General features: G+C 32.4%; 1 protein-coding gene across 2 annotated transcripts in view; it reads left to right on the top strand.

Annotated features, from left to right (window-relative positions):
- Pten (phosphatase and tensin homolog) overlaps window positions 1-19546 on the top strand; it is a 60036-nt gene that overhangs the window by 31237 nt on the left and 9253 nt on the right. For both annotated transcript variants that reach the window (XM_027949222.2, XM_071611248.1), the window contains 3 exons: window positions 10516-10657; window positions 16054-16220; window positions 19188-19412. In XM_027949222.2, coding sequence (XP_027805023.2) covers window positions 10516-10657; window positions 16054-16220; window positions 19188-19412 — 534 coding nt within the window. The remainder of the gene's footprint in view (window positions 1-10515; window positions 10658-16053; window positions 16221-19187; window positions 19413-19546) is intronic.

The raw sequence follows: 19546 nt of genomic DNA, 5'->3' as shown, positions 1-19546 counted from the left end.
AATCAAAATTAAACTTTAGTTTTCTTAGTAGTAAATTTTAAGGAATGGGCTAATGTTATTTAACTTTTTAAAGTAACAAGTAAAAACTGTGCCATTTTCTTTGACTTTGCAACTTATATGCCATCTTTGATATCCATTCAATATCTCACAAATAAAAGAACCAAATGGAAGATGTAGAATCCTTTGCCCAATGAAAGTAAGCTTGTGTCAAGAAATAAGAGTATGTCAAGACTCTTAGATAAATTCATGCTGCATCATTTTCCTTGCCTTCAAGTTAATGAAATAATTTTTTGGCAGTATCTGCATCATTAGTGCTGTGTTATGAAGGAAAGCATTATGATTTCACATTTCAGTTTTAAAGTTGAAGAGTTAAAACTCCTTAAAAGAGTTTGAGAACGTCTTGATTTAAAGTCTTGGCTTTTATGAATTTGGCAACTATTACAACAGATTTTTTCATGACAGTTCTTGCACAGACTATGATTCAAAGCTTGGCACTTACAAAGCAGTAGAATACTTTCACAACAACAGATAAGGTTTCTTTCAGGATTAATGTGAGTCTTGCCACTCTGAGGCACATGGATGAATAAAGCAGTGAGTGATGATGGCATGGAGAGCTTCTGTCTTCGCTAGTGCAGCAAAAGCAGATGTGCTGCCTGACATTGAGGTATACTGTTTTTTACAGAATATTGAGGTTTCTTCTTGGCAAAGAAACTTGGCCATTTTGAAAATGTTATCAATGTTTCCCAAAATTTTCAAAAATAACTCTTAAGATAGGCATCATTCATTGATTGTGTGACCATGTATGTATTTGATGAAAACTACTAGCTGGGTGCACTAAGAAGTCATATGCTGAAGGGAGGTGGTATTTCCAGTCATTTCATGACCTGTTTTATAGTCTCAGAAAAAAAAAGTCAGTGATAGAGGTTTTGACATCTCATTGTGATACAAATGAATATCATGTCCTATGCATTTTATTGGGTGAATTAGTCAGCCTGTAGTAGATTGAATTGTGTCTCCCTTCATGAAATAAAAATATGTCCACCTGGAAAAAAATTATAGAGGTTTTGAAACAGTATTTTTCTGTTGCAAGCTACAAACGTGCTTGACTCTTTCTGAGATGTTTGCTTTCATCATGTTCAACTGTGTGGCTTTTTGTTAGTTTGACATTAACCAGTAGCCTGGTAGGTTGCTTTATTCAAGATTTTGAGTCGGGTCAAACAAGAGTTTTGTAATGGTCTGGGCTTTTCTAAGTTGTGCTCTCAAATGTACTGTCGTCTTCTCCCTGTTCCCTTCCTCTTAAGCACACCTTTCCATCCATATGTGCATATATACTCTGTCTGATAATAAGTGCTTCTTCTGAATAGTTGGCTATAGGCTGCTGATGGTGATAATTTGCCATGTAAGAAGCATTTGGGATAATCTGTCTCATCATGTTCAAGATAAAGGTAAAATCTAAGGATGCTCAAACTTTCTCTGTTTTATCCAGTTCAAGTTAAATCCAAGAGAAGTTTTCATAATCAAAAAGTGAAGACATACTTAATTTGTCAGAACATATTTAGTCATCACAATCTGGTAACATTGTCAGTTCTGTTTCTCTCTAGAAGTGAGGAAGGGGTGTTTAATGAAATGGCAAGAAGCCCCATGGAATATTGTGAGATAGGGTCAGAGTAAAAAGATTGCTAGAGAAGTATTTATGAAAATAAAACAAATCTTGCAGTGTCATGTGATAAAAAGTAGTAATACTTCATTAGTAGAACTGCTCTCTCTTGGCATCTCCCCCAAGAGAATGTGATGGGCTAGTAGAAAGTAGAAAATGTAGACCTATGTGGACTGCCAGGAATGTATTTGATAAAATTGTCAAGTTTATTTGTTACAAGGTATTAAAGCACAGTTAAATGGTTTTAGCTAAGTTGATCACTTTAGCTAAGTTGATCACTTTAGCTAAGTTGATCACTTTTAGTGTCAGAATAAAATAAATCATTGAGATCTACTGTTCTTAGCTCATGCTTAGTTCATATACCTAGACCATGTTTTGGATGAATTATTCACAGGTCCTGAAGAAATGTATTCCTACCTTTTATCCCTGTGTGTATATTAAAAGGCAAAAAATAAATTTGTGAGCAGATGATGTTGACTAAATTGTGTTTTACTTAATGTTTGCATTTACATTTTAGTTTGAAACAGCATTAGAAAACTAGGAATAATGGATAAAACTCTTTAAGATTGTTGGGTTCCCCACCCCCTCTAAAGTTTCTTATTTTATAGATGATAAAATGGTAGAAAGGTAAAATATTGTCATCAGTATTATCCATATGTCAATGACTGCATTGAGAGTAAAAGTTGAGTCCCTTGCTGCATTGTTAAATTTCTTTCTACATTATCAAGTTCACAAATATTTGAACTGAAAAAGAATTTTGAGATTCTTCAGAATAATTTATGTAGACTCCTGAAAGTTTAGATAATACTGATGAAATAAGTCTATTTTGAAGGTTCCTCGTTTTATATTCTTATTTTTTAAATGTTATTTATTTATTTATATTTATATGTATGTATGTATGTATTTATTTATTTAGGGGAGCATACTGGGGACAGAACTCAGGGGCACTCGGCCACTGAACCACATCCCCAGTCCTTCTTTGTACTTTATTTAGAGACAGGGTCTCATAGAGTTGCTTAGCACCTTGCAGTTGCTGAGGCTGGCTTTAAACTCTTGATTCTCCTGTCTCAGCCTCCCAAGCCGCTGGGATTACAGGTGTGCACCACCATGCCTGGCTTAAATGTTTATTTTTTAAAAAATACTTTTAAGTTGAAGGTGGATACAATACCTTTTTATTTTATTTATTTATTATTATGTGGTGCTGAGGATTGAACCCAGCTAGGCAAGCGCTCTATCACTGAGCCACAACCTCAGCCCCCTTGGTTTATATTCTTTACAGATGCTAGAACATTTAAAGACCCCTGATTTAAGGAGAAAGAGAACAAGTTGAGGGTATTGGTCTTATAAACTTAAGGCTGTACACTTTCTCAAAATCTCTTCAATTTAGTGATATCACTTCAATTCAGTGATATCACTTGTTTGATGGTTAGAGTTCTAGTGAAATTATATATGTATGTATATATATGTTACGTACACAACAACATGTATGTATATTATATATATACATAAGTATATGTATGTATATGTGTGTAGTTTGTTTATGTATATTTATATTTTATATACACACACGTATATGGGGGATTGCTGGGAATTGAACCCAGGATGCTTTACCACTAAGCTAAATCCCCAGACCTTTTTCTTCCTCTCTCCCTCCCTCTTTCTCCTCCTCCTTTTTCTTCTTCCTCCTCTTTTTTTTTTTTTTTTTGTACCAGGGATTGAACCCAGTGTCCTTAACCACTGAGCCACAACCCCAACCCTTTTTAAATATCTTTTATTTAGAGTCAGGGTCTTGCTGAGTTGCTTAGGGCCTTGCTAAGTTGCTGAGACTGATTTTGAATTCTCTATCCTCCTGCCTCAGCCTCCTGAGCCACTGGGATTAGAGGCTGGATTACAGGCATGTACCACCATGCCTGGTTTATTCTTTTGAGGCTGGATCTCCCTAAATTGCTTAGAGCCTTGTTAAATTGCTGAAGTTAGCTTTGAACTTGACATCCTCCTGCTTCAGCCTCCTGAGTCTCTGGAATTATAGGAGTGTGCCACAATACATAGATAATCATAAATATGATTATCCAAAGTAATTTTATTCTTAAAACATCTGATAGTAGATTTATTCACTTCTTATCAATATTTCCTTTTAGGTTGAGCTTGTGCATTCACATCTTTTTTAAACTGTGAACCACTATTACAGGAGATGAATACATGTTATCTATTTTACAGTTTGTATAGAATTAATTTCATTAAAACTGTCTTAAATGTTATTTTACTTATATCCTTAATTATAGAGAAACATAAGAAGCTGAAGAAAGTTGTGTTCTTGTGACATTCGTATGGGAGCAGAATCTTTTTTCAATTTGTTTTGAAGAGAAAGGAGATAGTTTTCATGAAAATTTGTAGACTTTGCAGAGACTCTCAAAATATTCTGACCTATTACAGTCTAACCCAGTTATGACATATCTGCAGCATGCAGTGATGTAAATTACATGGCAGGGTCTTGGGTGCAAGCTGACCACAAAATGTAGCATTATGTTAGGAGTGTCTAATTAGTACTTGAAGCTGTGACTTGTTGCAGGGAAGTCAAGCAATTGATACCTTCTATAAAGAAAAAATTTCTGGGCGTGAGGTAACTGCTCAAGGGAAGGACGACCCCTTTTCAATACCTTTTAAGAATGAAGGTATGTTAGGCTTCCTTTGGGGTTATTCATTTGTATATTTGATATTTGACTTTATGAGTATGCTAAATTATCCAAAAGCAAACCATTTATGTTTTTTCCCCTCCCCCTCTAAGAAAGCATGTTTCAGGATTCCCATCTCTCCTGTGCCCAACACTGTGTGCATCTACACTTAATTTGTAGTATTATAAAAGATAAAGTCCCATTTATTGTCAACTATGAAAAAAGAGTTAAAGCATGTTAAGAATGCTGGTAAGTATATTGTTTGGAATGATTCCTCAAATTTCCAACTTCAGAGAGGTTAATTTCCATTTTATGACAAACCTACATAGAATCACTGCTATTTTCCTCTTTTACCTTACCACCCTCCCCCACTTCCAGAGTAGTGGCAAGTAAGCATTAATATTTATTTTCTTTCATTAAACTTTTTTTGGGAGGGAATGGGGCTGCTTTCATTTTCTTTGTTTCCAAATCAGTTATTAGAGAAAAAGTTCCTATATATCATGAACTCTGTACATGAGTTCATCGATCCTACCTTTAATGAAAATTTAAAGAAGAAATTTTTTAGTTTTCCTGGGGGATGAATTTTTATGACTTAATTTCATAATCAAGTTTCTTTTTTCTAATTGGTTTACTAAATTTTCCTATATTGTAACCTAATGAACTTTTTGTATTTCTTCATTTGAAACACATAAGGTATATTGTTTTTTTAAAAACTCCTAATGTGACATTATTTTTTAAAAGATATTTATTTTTTAGTTGTAGTTGGACACAATATATTTATTTTATTTATTTATTTTTATGTGATGCCGAGGATTGAATCCAGGGCCCTGTATATGTGAGGTGAGCGATGTACCTCTGAGCCACAGCGCCACCCCCTAATGTAACATTTCTTATTTTTCCTAACATTAATTCTGCTGGGCCAAACTGTGTTCCTGTGATACATGCTATTTAAATCTGTTATCCATTCTGTAGATTCAGGGAACCATAGAATTTTTATACCTGAAGGATCTGATTATTTAATTCAAAACTATTCTAATATAAATAATAAACAGATCTGCAGAGTAGTCTGCCCTTAGTCAAAATCGTTTTATCAAATAACTCAAAACTATATCTCTTAGTTAACTTCAAACCCAGTGTTCTTTCTGTTGTCTAATTTTTTTCTTAGTTATTTCTATCACAAAAGTAGAAACTGAAACTTAAAAAAGAAAAAAAATAAAGTAGTTACCTTACAATGTATGAGGACTTTTTCAGTTTCAAGTTGCAGAAACCCAACTCTCCAAGTAAGCTTAAACAAAAAGAGACATTTATTAACTTATATAACTTAAAAGCTTTGGCCTAGATTTAGATGCTAAACAGTTATCAGGAGTGTCTTTCCCTTCCTTGCTCCCTCCTCTTCTCTCTTCTGTATATACTTCATATTTTCATGTAGGCTCTCTCTGTAAGTAATGGCAAGGTATTGTTCCTTGTAGCTTTAGGCTTGCATTCTAACTACTTCATCAACTGCAACAGGAAGAGACTACAACTTGAGCGAAAATTTCTCAGTTAAGTTATGATTTTCCTGGACTGTGCATGTGCCCATTTCTGAACCAAATATTCTGACCAGAAAATGGAATTCTCTGATTAGGACAAGTATCTGAAGGTTAAGAAAAAAATTCAGCATCCCTAAATCACGGGGAGAATGATAACTTCCCAAAAAGCAGGAAGAAAAGATGCTGGGCAGAGATGTCTGCTTCACAGTTAATTGTGAAGGATTCTGTGGATAATGCAGCACTATTTTAATATGGAACTCATAATTACTTTCATAGAACTGGAGCATAATAATGCTCTAAACTTTGAAGATTCTTCATAGATGTGAAAAATAAGAGCTTAACGAGGGTATGACCTCATTCAAATCACATAGTTAATACACCTGCTGTTCGTAAGTAAGGACTCCTGAGTAAGAGATTCAGACTCATTCACATTTAGGTTCAAATCCTGGTTTTGAGTGAGGTAATTACATGCAGTTAGACTGTTTTCTTATCCTTAAAATAGAGGTGATAACATCTTGTTGAGTTAGAGTTAGGAGTATATGTAGAATATTGGCAAATAATAACAGTACTGACTGTTACATGTTGTCATTACAATAACAGCCATTTCTAAATCCATATAATAATTTTATTGTGATCATTCTGAAATACAGCTTTGTAGGCTTCAAGCAAACACTGATATGTTGAAACATCTACATTATTTCTAAGTGCCAGAAAAGTACTGAAGTAGAAACTCACTTTGAGGGACGGACACTAGAATTGAATCCCGGGGTGCTTTACCACTGATTTAGTTTTTATCTTGAGACAACTCTTGCTTAATTGTTTAGGGCATTGTTAAGTTGCTGAGATTGGCATTGAACTTGTGATCCTCCTGCCTCCACTTCCTGAGTTGCTGGGATTACAGGCATGTACCACCATGCCTGGCTAGAAAATCACTCTTTAAACTTGAGTCAGATTGTGAATTTATCTTAGGGAAGGTGATCTGAGAGTATTGACACATAGAATATGAACAAACATTACACATCGTGTGTTGTGGTATTAAGGTGGTAGTCTAGTCTGACAGTATTGTGGCAGTATTTATAGATTTAAAAGGTGTGTAATCTATGCTTTAAAGTCTCTTTCCTAAGAGTAATCACATAAAAGAGATTTACATAAAATAAGGCTTAAAAATAAATGGTTGATTAAAGACAAATCAGAAAATGTAAGTTTCAAAAGAGGATGATGGTATTTCAGTATCTGAGTAGACTTTAAAGCAAAAAAGTGTATAATTGGATCAATCATGTCATTTTATATTAACACAGGATATACTCCACATATTAGCAGTTACGAACTTATGGGTGCCATACTAACACTAAAATGTATCAAGCAAAAGGTGAATGAAATGGAAAAATTATTAAAAAATTAATGACAGCAGAAGCCTTTAATATACTTCAAGAAGGCACAAAATAAGATATGTGGGTGGTTTGAATAATGTGATAAAATTAGCCCAAAGAATGTATTTATTTTTCTGTCATCCACAAAATAGTTACCAAGATTAATAATTCATTAGTCCATCTGCAAGAAACAAAAAACAAAACTCCCAAATAGAAATTATACAAGCCCCATTTCTTGATTATAATTTATTTTTTTAAGTTCAATTGAAGTCTATATGGAAATTTAAAACCATGTTCTTAAACAATTTTTTAGTCAATGAGGAAACCCAGATTCATATTAGCGTTTTTAAGATTAATAACAAGAATCAACAAAGATAATATAATGAATTGGGAAACAGTAAATCATTTGAACTAATAAATCTAAACACTGACAATATGAAAATGCCAATAAAATCATTGTATCTCTCTTAAAGCCAATAAGGGAAGACAGAAAAGAAACATAAGCCCTTAAAGTATTAAAAAGGAGGTAGAATTATAGTGTGGAGGTGACATTAGAAAGGTTTCTGATGTTAGGAAATATGTAAAACTCAATAGGTGACTGCCTCCTTACTGTTACATCTTAATCTGATAAAAGATTTTTTTTTTTTTTTTAAGAAAGAGCAAACCAGAAAGTACAATTTAGGAGAAATCAAATAGTTTGACCAAAAGTAGGAGTAATTGTTGGCACAAGAGAATTGTGAGAGGTAAAAGTGGAAAAAGAGGTTGGGGCTCTATATTTATGTGATTGAATTATACTATGTGATAAGTCCTTGTTTGGGTGGACACCAAGATATCATTTAACATTTGAATTAATCAGCAATGTGATTATCTTATACTTTTATAAAATTAGTTCAATAGTGGTATGAAAGATAAATTGACCTCCTTTCTTCTGCCTAGACCTTTGCCATATTGCTGAGGTTCCTTAACTTCTTTTCTCTATAACTCTGTGTATATCACTACTGACTCTGAGCTTTGTTTCCTTCCATAGCAGGAAGAACTATAGGGATTAAATGGATGTTATGAAGTTTGTAATTTAGATTCAGCTGGTATTCACACATAAATTATTCGCTCAGTGATGACAACTAGTAAATTCATATATTCTTCACTTTGCCTACCTCCTTTTGTTAAGGATTAACTGAATCTTGAAACACCTACATTATAGATGTATAGTCACTTGCTACTTGAGAAAACTTTAAAACTCTGAAAACCTTTTATTATCACATGCAAACTTGTGCCAAAGATGGAGATAAAGAAAAAAATATCTACCATTCATTAAGTCCCAAAAAATGATAACTTTACAACTTGGTTTCTTATAGACTTGTACTGACTTTTTTTTTAGATTTATTAAATTTTTTGACTAGATAATAAATTCACACGGTTCAAAAAAGTATCATTCCCATCTATACTCCATCTATTATTTTCTCCATTAGCAATTATGTATTTTATTTTGATAAACATGAATGACAGGGGCTCGGATTATACTCAGTGGTGTGAGGCACTGGGTTCAATCCTCAGCACTACATAAAAATTAAGATATTGTGTTCATCTATAACTAAAAAGATATTTTAAAAAATGAATGACAAGTTGTTTAATGAAGTTGCATAAAATAATGTATTGATAAACCATCTGGAGCCTAAACATTTTTAAGTGCTAAGGACACTTTTTTACTGTTAATTTTTTTTAACACTTCTTCAAAATAGTGCTACTTTACTACTGTTCCTGTAAGAATACAAACAAATAAAATTCCAGCTATCCCAGAATTATATCTTAACACAGGTAGACTTTATTAAACTTTAAGACTGTTAACTATGTATCATTTGTAGTTTTTAGCTTGCTTTTGTGTAACTGCTTTGGTGTTTATTCTTCACAAAAATCCTGTTACGAAGGAAGGGTACACGATATTGTCCTCAGTTTCCTGAGGAAACAAATTGGGGTTTGTGTTTTGACTATCAGCATTCAAATAGAAGTCTTCTGACTATAAAATGTTTGTTCTTTACTGTGACCAAAATCTTAAATCACTTGTTCTGATTTCAAATGATTTATATCCATTTTTCAACTGTGTGTGTATGTGTGTTTATAATAAAATCATGCTAACCTTTAAAAAAAACACTGATTCTATTATAGTAAGTATCTTCTTAAAAAATACTGATTGTATTATACTAGTTTGACATTCAGCATTTGTGTTTTTAAATTCACAAAAATGTGCTTTATATTTTTCATTGAAAAAGGGATATTTGTGTACAGAATTTTTAACACATTGGGGAAGTTTAGGTGCTAATGATAACTTAAAAGAGAAATACTGTGAGAATTTTTCCTCTTGAATATACTTTAAAGAATGATTTTTCAATAAGTTTCTTCTAACGATTATACTTAATGTTGTTTATTATTTTCCTTATATTTCTAAGTTGAATTTTTCTTAAGTCACATTTGTAGTAGAAAAAACCTTAGATAAGCACTTTAATACCTCATTTATTCAGCTTCATTAGTGAACATATTATTGCATACATCAATTTTTTTAGAAATTCAGGTTCTCCTTTTAAATATGTTAAATATATTTAAAGCATTTTTAATACTTGGTATTTTCTAAAACATTTTATACTCTCCTTGCTTCTCCAACAAAGAGATGTATGTGACAGAGACATCTTTAAGTAACTTTGTTAGTGGACTATTGGATTCATTTATGTAAACTGAATACTCCTATTTTTTTTCCTGCTCTAAAGCCAACGTTTCTTTTTGCTACTGCCTTGTCTGCCTCTTAAAAGGCAGTTTGCATTATCTAATCTGCTGATTCTGATATACTTTTGCTTGGAAAAATTTGTGAGGAATTGTGTGTTTAATAAGAGTCCATAAATCCTTGTGGGATATATTGGTATAAAGAACATAGCTATAATGCTGAGAGGGCTTTGACAATTATTTTTGGATATGCAGTGACCTTTGCTAATTGGATCAGGGTCAGAGCATATTTGTGAGTTTTGAATAAATGAGGTGTTATTGTATTTGAAGGAAGTAAAGTTATTCAGATATTTTTCTTTGTATTGATGTTGTTCTGATTTACTCTGTTATTGAACTGGATTTAAGTATTAATTATTTAAGGTCAATTTTTTTTATGTGTATATGTTTTCCAATGGGTACAACCCATTTACCATAGCAGCTTAGTAGAATAACTATAATGGAACTTTCCATTTGAATTTGGCTTTTCTCTTTCTTTTTTTCTCTGTTTCTCTATTTTTTTTTCTTCTATCCTCCAGGGAGTAACTATTCCCAGTCAGAGGCGCTATGTGTATTATTATAGCTACCTGTTAAAGAATCATCTGGATTATAGACCAGTGGCACTGTTGTTTCACAAGATGATGTTTGAAACTATTCCAATGTTCAGTGGCGGAACTTGCAGTAAGTGCTCTAAATTCTCTCATCCTTTTATGTTTTGGAATACTTTTCTTAACACATGTAGAAGTGTATATAAAAATCTAGAAAGAAATTTACCACATTGAAAATTTTATGCAAAAGAGTTTATTTCTGAAGTATCCAAATTAATTGGCTCTGTTGTTCATCTCCTTGGACTGAGTTGCCAAGAACAGTGGGTTTAATGTTTTTGAAGTCAAATTTTATTTTATTAAGGAAGTATTTTGTGTTACAACCACCAAATGGAGCTTAAATTCTGAGCAGATGACTGAAAAACCTATCTCACAGAGGTTCAACATAAGAGTGACAATGAGATTCATCAGTTTATGGTCTTGGGGCAGGGACTAATTCTTTCATCTTAAGAATATTAGATATTTACATTTATGGTGACAGAACAATGTAAAGGAAAGTGATAGGACTTGGCAACAAGCTCAAGTATAATGAGTAGGGGTGGGGTGGGGAAGACTGAGTCAGAGTATGTAAAGTGAGGAAGAAAACCTGGATTCAGATGTGAGTTCCAATCGTAGCTCAATCATTAATGTACTGTACAACCCTGGTCATACCATCTACCCTTCTTTGAGTTTTCTCATCAAATAAAATACAGAGATTTTAAAATCTGGAACTCCTAAATAAATACTAAGTATAAATAATGTCACTGATGTCTGCTTCTAGTTTATTTATCTTTTATCCTAACCTTTGTAAGCCTACCTCATCCATCCCTATCCTATTCTGCTTCTCTGCTATTCTTGGCTAGAGTTCTTAGCTAGACTGATGGGAAGCTTACTACTTGGATCAAGAGACTCGTAACGGTTTTTAATCCTGGAACTTAAATACAACCAGGAAGTGGTCAGTCATGTTTTCATGTTCAAGAAATATATTTTGTTAGTATTTAGAGGACAATTATGTGGTTTCTAGATAAGATACCACTTTATTATTTCTTTTAACAACTCTAATATTATTTCAGTGATATTTTGCAATGTTAGTGGTTTTAGCTTTTTTTTTTTTTTTTGGTGGTACCTGGGATTGAACCCAGGGGCATTTAACCACTGAGCTGTATCCACAGTCTTTTTAAAATATTTTATTCAGAGACAGGGTCTTGCTGTCTCTAAGTTCCTGAGTCTGGCTTTCAACTGGAGATCCCTTACCTCAAGTCTTCTGAGCTACTGGGACTACAGGTGTATGCTACTATGCCTGGCTAGGTTTTTAGCTTTAAGTTTTGTTTCTTGAAAATATTTGTTTAAATTAAACATATTTTGTCCCTAAATTAATTTGTACCTAGAAAATTACTTCCTTAATTTTTTTTCTTTTTTAGTGTTTGACAAGTAGATGGGATTATCTATCAGATCTTTCCTGTTTAAGAGCAAGGCAACTTTATCAAAGATCACAGATAGGCTTCTTAAGAACTGCATTGATTTTTTTTTTTTTTTTTAAATCTCAGTACAATTTTTAAAACTGTTGAATGCAAGGCACTGGGGTGTTTGAGGTGATTAATGTAGGGACTTAGCAGAATCAGAGGAAAGGAAAAGGAAGAAAATAAACTTCCTATAGGGTAGATTTTAAAAGCCAAATAAAAGGTTTTATGGAGATAATGAGAAAAAGAATATTCAGTTCAGTAATCATTAGTATAATTTTTTTACATTGACCTCTCTAGCAAATTTTTTTTTCAGTTCTACTTTGCCTGCCCATATTTAAACCCTCTCACAGCATTACATTTCTAGACTTAAAATTATTAACTACTAAAATATTTCTAAATTTTTTGTGATATTCTGGTTTCTTGTTTATATACTGATTTAATTCTGTGTATTAAAATAATTAAAATACAGTTAATATAGTGTTAAATTGGAGGCTTTATTTATAAATTATTCATGTATTTTTCACAAAAAGAAAGTTTGGAAACTGTCAACACATTTTCATGAAGGAAGTCCTTCAGCCTGTGTGTGGGCAAATTTTTTTTTTTTTTTTTTTCTCTCTCTTTTTTTAGTTACTGGTGCTTGAACTCAGGAGCACTTTACCAATGAGCTACATCCCCAGTCTTTTTTATTTTTTTTATTTTGAGACAGGCCTGTATAAGTTACTGAGACTAACCTCAAACTTGATATCCTCCTGTCTTATCCTCCAGAGTTGCTGGGATTATATAGGTGTGTGCTACTGTGCCTGGCAGTTCACCAGCTCTTTATTGAATATTGGGGAAAGCATGCAGTTTAGGTTGGCATTAAATCTGAAGAAAGTATTGCAGGTAATAGGAAATAGCTTTGAACTAAAGCACATCAGAAGGAAGTGAACTGGATAAGAAGTGTAAAGAGCATAGAATAGGAATGGAATGTCTGAGTTAGAAAGTCTTGAAGGGGATTTCAGGCTTGGTTTGATAAATATAGTATTACAAATAGTATGAGAGATTTAAACCATGTTTTTCGGACAGTTGTATAGAAAGTTGTGATTGAAGAAGGCAAAAGCCTTATGCCAGATGTGCTAGAGTAAGCAAATGGATGTTTATTTTTTTCTTTGCTATTGATATACAAAGATTTCATCAAAGTTTCAGTCCTGCTCATGTAGATGATTCACAGGAAGGAGAAGAAAGAAAAGTGAGTCTGAGATTAATTTTTGGTTTCAAACATGTTTTAAATCTGATGAAAGTGAATTTTTCACATGGAGATATTCAGAGACTACTGGGATTTAGGTTCAGATAGAGGCGAGAGATATCTGGTATTTTGGGATGCATAAAGATAAGACTTCTTAAATGTTTTCATGTAAATATGTTGTGGAGTTAGGAATAGGAAGACTTGGAGTAAAGCAAAGGATGAGGACTGAGATGATGAATGGCAACTTGGGTTCAGGAAGAAGAAGGGAGTAAGTGAAGAAAGCTGGTGGTGAAAAGTAATCTACAAAGTTGTCAGGGGTTAGCAACCATTTTCTTACTTATTTTAATATTTTGAAATGAAGGGAAAGTTACTGTTTTATTTTCTAAAAGGGTTAAGAATGTTAATAAAGTTGGCCCATGTGGGTTTCTGTCTCTGCACATACACATATCTATACCTATAAATCTAGGAAATTTTAAATTTGATTTTTATTTACTCTAGGTGTGGCTCTTATCATTTCCTTAGAACAGTCAATCATATCAAAGAATATGTATCAAAATGGTGTCTTAAAAGACCACACCAATGTTGGACTTTATCTAAAATGTGAAATTCATATTGTATTTTCCTTAATGATTTGAGGAAACTTACTAATTTTTGGTACTGAAATTTAACCCAGGGTACTTCACCTCTGAGCTACATCTCCAGCTCTTTTTGATTTTTGAGATACGGTCCTACTAAGTTGGTTAGGGCCTACTAAGTTGCTGAGGCTGACTTCAAACTTTTTGGGATTATAAGCTTGTACCACCGTACCTGGCAAACTTATTAATTTTTGTTTTGTTTTGTTTTGATATCTGGGATTGAACACAGGGTCACTCAACCACTGAGCCACATACCCAGCCCTATTTTATATATTATTTAGAGACAGAGTCTCACTGAGTTGCTTAGCACCTTGCTTTTTTTTCATGATCCTCCTACCTCAGCCTCCCGAGCCGCTGGGATTACAGGAGTGCACCACTGCACCCTACACCAATTTATTAATTTTTAGTAAAACATTTTAAGCCTAGCTTTTAGAGGAAATTCTGCATAATGCCAATTTGTAATTAGCTTGTGGATTGTTTGTAACAGTTCTCAAGTTCTTGAAAATGTGCATTTCAGATGTAGTTTCTTTGAAATCTGGCTTATACTGTCACTTTTCTTTTTCAAATCCTAAAATCAGTATTACCAGATTCTGAATTAGTAGGATTTAAATTAATAAGATTATAACACATTTTCATCTTGACTAATTTATCACAGCTTTGAAATTATAACTTGGTCTTTTGCTTTATTCAAGCTAGATTTCCCATGAAAATTTCAGTATCACATAAAGACTTGTAAAATGGTTCCCTGTACTTTGAACCTTAGTCAAAGGAGTGGAATTTATTGACAGGTTATTGGTGTAGCATTTCCCCTTTTTGGGGTGACCTTTCCTCATGATATGTGTCTTAACAAATCCATGTTAGAATAACCCCACACACTTTTAGCAAACATTTATGGGTATTAATTAAATGGAAATTTCATTCAGCTTGGTTTGACTTTTTGCCTCATTTGCAGTCTTGGGTCACATTGATAAATCTGAAACTTTTTTTTTCCTTGAAAGATAATAGTGCCTTTTGAGGTGCTGAGGATTTTAACTGATATATGTACACACATACACATACATACACATATACAACATTTATATATTTCTCATATACTATATGCAAGCTCTTTTTTCTGTTTATTTTCTTGTCATGTTTTCTTTGAGACTTTATTATCTCCTAAGATTAATCAATGGACTTTAAATAAAATTCTTCAGTATACTACAAATAAATTATGCCTCAAATGAATTGGCAAGTTATTTAATTTGAAATTTTTAAAGTTGTAGAATCTTAACATTAATGAATCTTTCATTTCTGTCACTGAAGTTATTAGATATAAATGAACTTTTGAGTAGAATTTTAAAATAAAACAAAAATCTCTTCCACACTTTTATCACCTTTTTTAGTTAAATTGCTAACATAAAAGCAGGATGAATTTTGAGAAGTTATACTTTACCAACTATTTAAAAACAGATACAGCCCAAAGTCAAAATGGTTATTAATGTGTTTTGGAGGGAAGGGAAGTTTATGCTGCAATTTACACTTGAGATCATTTCTTAGCAGACATCTCAATCATTTCCTCTTTCTCATGGTGCTGACTTTATATACTTTTAAAATGAAATGTGGGCTAGAGGTTAAATAAAAAAAAAGAATGATGGGTAATATTTTCATAAATACTAGGTCTTATGCTTGGAATTTATTATGATTTTGTTATAGGTTATATATTCTTTCCTCTTGCGAACATGTAATAATTTTTATTTTGTGATTTTTGGCACAGGCTAGAGCCTTCACAACACCAAAGGAAATGTTTTAAAAGTTACCATTTATGTAACTTACAAATATTCCAGAAAACTATTAAAATTAATTTTGTACTTTATATTAAGATTTTTAGTATAATTTAAAAGTCAAGTCTTGATGTTAATATATTGCTAGATATCTATTTTTGGGACTGGTTCATGAGACAGGAATTGACTGTCCTACCAGTGGAACCTTATTTTATAGATTCAAATCGTAGAAAACCATACCTTGATTATGTCATTGACTTCATTTATTTCCACTAATTCGTTTTAGTCAGGATTACAGATGCGTAGTTACCATTTTGATTATATTGCTGATAATTGATCATTAAAATAGCTTTTGGTAGTTGAAGGCATTTCCTGTGAAGTAAAATAGTATGTATTTAACCATGCAGATCCTCAGTTTGTGGTCTGCCAGCTAAAGGTGAAGATATATTCCTCCAATTCAGGACCCACACGACGGGAAGACAAGTTCATGTACTTTGAGTTCCCTCAGCCATTGCCTGTGTGTGGTGACATCAAAGTAGAGTTCTTCCACAAACAGAACAAGATGCTAAAAAAGGTTTGCACTTTACTTTTTTGGGGGAAATTATCGAAATAGCCATACCTGTAAGAGTAGCCCTGGATCTTTTATTTAAAGCCTTTAGTTAGGCAGAAGTCATTCTATAAAGAGAGATTGATTAAAAGCTGTATTTTATTTTATGATGAACACTTAATTAACTGTGGTTAGCTTTCTTAAACATAGTTAAATATACAGATGCTTTACTTTCTTTTGGTGTTAATGGAACATCACAATGGTAAATAATCTTGTTAAAAGGAAAACTATATGACATTGTAACACGAAATTAATTTTTCTTGGTTTATGCAAAGAAGTTTTGTAAAAGTGTTAGATTGTGTACATACTCCCATTCAGTCACTTATAATTCCCCCCCCCCCCTTTTTTTAATTTTTAATATTTATTTTTTAGTTTTCCACAGACACAACATCTTTGTTTGTATGTGGTGCTGAGGATGGAACCCGGGCCGCACGCATGCCAGGCGAGCGCGCTACCGCTTGAGCCACATCCCCAGCCCCTATAATCCCCTTTTAAAAGATGGTGAATTAACTGAAAAGAAATTAGCATGGGACCATAGGTTTAAAAAGTGCTAGACTTATAGACAGCAATAAGATCTTTTCTGTGGTCTTCTGTAATGACACAAACCACTTTTCCCCATTTTATGTTTCTTGAGAATTGGTTGTTTTATTTTTAGTTTTCCCAGATTCACTAAATATTTAGCCTTTTATCTAGGAGAGAAATAGTTATGGAGAGGAAATAATAAGGAATGAAAAAAATGTGGTATTTAAATATGCAGGTTTAGAAAGTGAGGTTTGTGTTTTACTAAGCTGTGTTTAGAGAAGGCAGAGAAGGCAAGAGCTCGATTATAAAATAAACTATCTTGGTTTAAAATATTAAGTGTGGACATTAAAAGTGAGCTTAAGGTGCAAAATTTTTAGGTAGTAATGGGAAAAAAGCACTGATTTTGTGTGGTGTTGCTGCCTCATTAATCATACTAGATATATAAACAGTACTATTTTTTAGACATGTCAGATTGATTTAGTTTTCTCAATTTTTAGTTTTTCTTTTGAAAGAAAATAAGAGGAAGTTTCATTTATTACTAAAAATTTTAACACTGTTCTGACTTATCAGAAGAAATGTTATTTCCTTTATTCAGAATTCAAGTAGTTAGAAAAAAAAATTACTGAATATTAAAGTGATATTTTTCACCAGAAATACATTTTTTACTCCTGTGTTTAAATAAAAATTAAATATATCTCAGTAGCTTTGAAATAATAATTTTTGGGAATCCATAAAGTGTTAGCAAATGCTTCAAAATCAAGATAATTAGTAAGCTATGGGTTTTTGTGGGTTTTTTTTTCTCTCTTGTACTTTATAAGACTGACATACATAATACACATAAAATTTTATATTTTTCTCTTAAAAACACACACCTGCTTCACCATTTCTTTGTACTTGTAGGAAGGTGTTAATTTTAATTTTAGTCCTTCTGTACTTCACACTTAGCACATAAAATTGAAGATTAAATATTTATATTTTTGTATGTCTTGGATTACTTTACATTAATTTCAAATTCTACATGATTTTCCCTGTCTTATTTAACTGTCTGCTCTGATTTAAACAAAAAACAGTTTTAGTATAATCAGTACATATTAGAAATCCACATTTTTGGAAATTTAAATATTATTAATTAGCTATTTTCTTCTAAGTAAAATATAATTCCTAACTTGTGACTTTGCTAAAATAATTGTAATTAACAAGTTTTTTTAAATATTTATTTTTTAGTTGTAGATGGACATAATACCTTTATTTCACTTATTTATTTTTATGTGGTTCTGAGGATTGAACCCAGGGTCCCACATGTGCGAGCCGAGTGCTCTACTGCTAAGCCACAACCCCAGCCCTGTAATTAACAATTTTTAAAAGGACTTGTCATGTATAAGATTATCTTGCTAGGTAGGTATATTATGAGTTAGAAAGAAATTTAAGATCCTTAAAGAGTCTTAGCATCTTCTTGAGGAAAAAACAAAAATTTCAAGGTAAATTAAAATAGAAAGTTTATATGGCAGTGTAAGGCACCAGATAAGATGCCACAAGGCTTTACATCATTAACTGTCAAATGACCATACAAGCTTAACTTTTATGTTGGTAACCTCCCCCACTCCCATTTTATTATGAAAGCTTTCAGGCATACATTTTCATAGAAGAAAATGGAGTCAGTCAGATTTAAATATTGATTTAGAAGTAAAAATGTATTTGCCATGCTTCATGAGGGAAGTACCTCACAAGAACTTTTATGAAAAATATCTGAGTTTTGTTTATACCTACAAATGCATAAACACAAAAAACATTTTTAACCCATTTTGTCCCATCATCCCAGATGCAGAATACCTATAAAAACTTGCATATATATTCTGTATTATGTGTAATATATAATAGAATTATATAATATATACCAGACTTAGGTAATTATAATAGAATTATAATTATATTAACTGATATTAGTTAACACATGTATAATTTCTAGATTGTGATTTCCAACTTATTTATTTATTTATTTTTTGGGCGGTGCTGGGGATTGAACCCAGGGCCTAGTGAGGCATGCACTCTACCAACTGAACTATATCCCCAGCCCCTGATTTCCAACTTATTTTAATATACCTGTATCGATGCAGAATTGAAAATTTGTGATTTAATGGGTTAAAGCTAGTATTGGACTAAAAAGGAATATTTTACTTATAATTTTAAGACAAAAGTAAGTTATCTCTGATCATATGAGATTATATTTTTGAACTAAAAATTTGAAAGAAAAATTCTCATAAATGTAAATGCAGCAGATAACCCACAGATTGTATTTACCTTTATTTGAAATATCGAATGTATATAGTTTAATTTGTTGACTTCTTGGGGCAAGTATTTATTTACAGGTGACATTTAAAAAAAATTAGTAATTTGTTTCTTTTATTTTCATAGGATAAAATGTTTCATTTTTGGGTAAATACGTTCTTCATACCAGGACCAGAGGAAACCTCAGAAAGAGTAGAAAATGGAAGTCTATGTGATCAAGAAATCGATAGTATTTGCAGTATAGAACGTGCAGATAATGACAAGGAATATCTAGTACTTACTTTAACAAAAAATGATCTTGACAAAGCAAATAAAGACAAGGCCAACCGATATTTTTCTCCAAATTTTAAGGTCAGTTAAAAGCATTGGGATGTATTGGTGAAGACATGCATGCTTCCGTGTGTGTGTGTGTGTGTGTGTGTGTGTGTGTGTTGTCCTCTAGGGTAAAGAACTGAAGAACTTATCTTGACTCATTTTTAAACTAA

Source organism: Marmota flaviventris, chromosome 4, assembly GCF_047511675.1.
Source record: "Marmota flaviventris isolate mMarFla1 chromosome 4, mMarFla1.hap1, whole genome shotgun sequence".
In the NCBI taxonomy this organism is placed as follows: domain Eukaryota; kingdom Metazoa; phylum Chordata; class Mammalia; order Rodentia; family Sciuridae; genus Marmota; species Marmota flaviventris.
The sequence above is the reverse complement of the archived record's forward strand: the minus strand, read 5'-3'. Positions and strand labels throughout refer to the sequence as shown.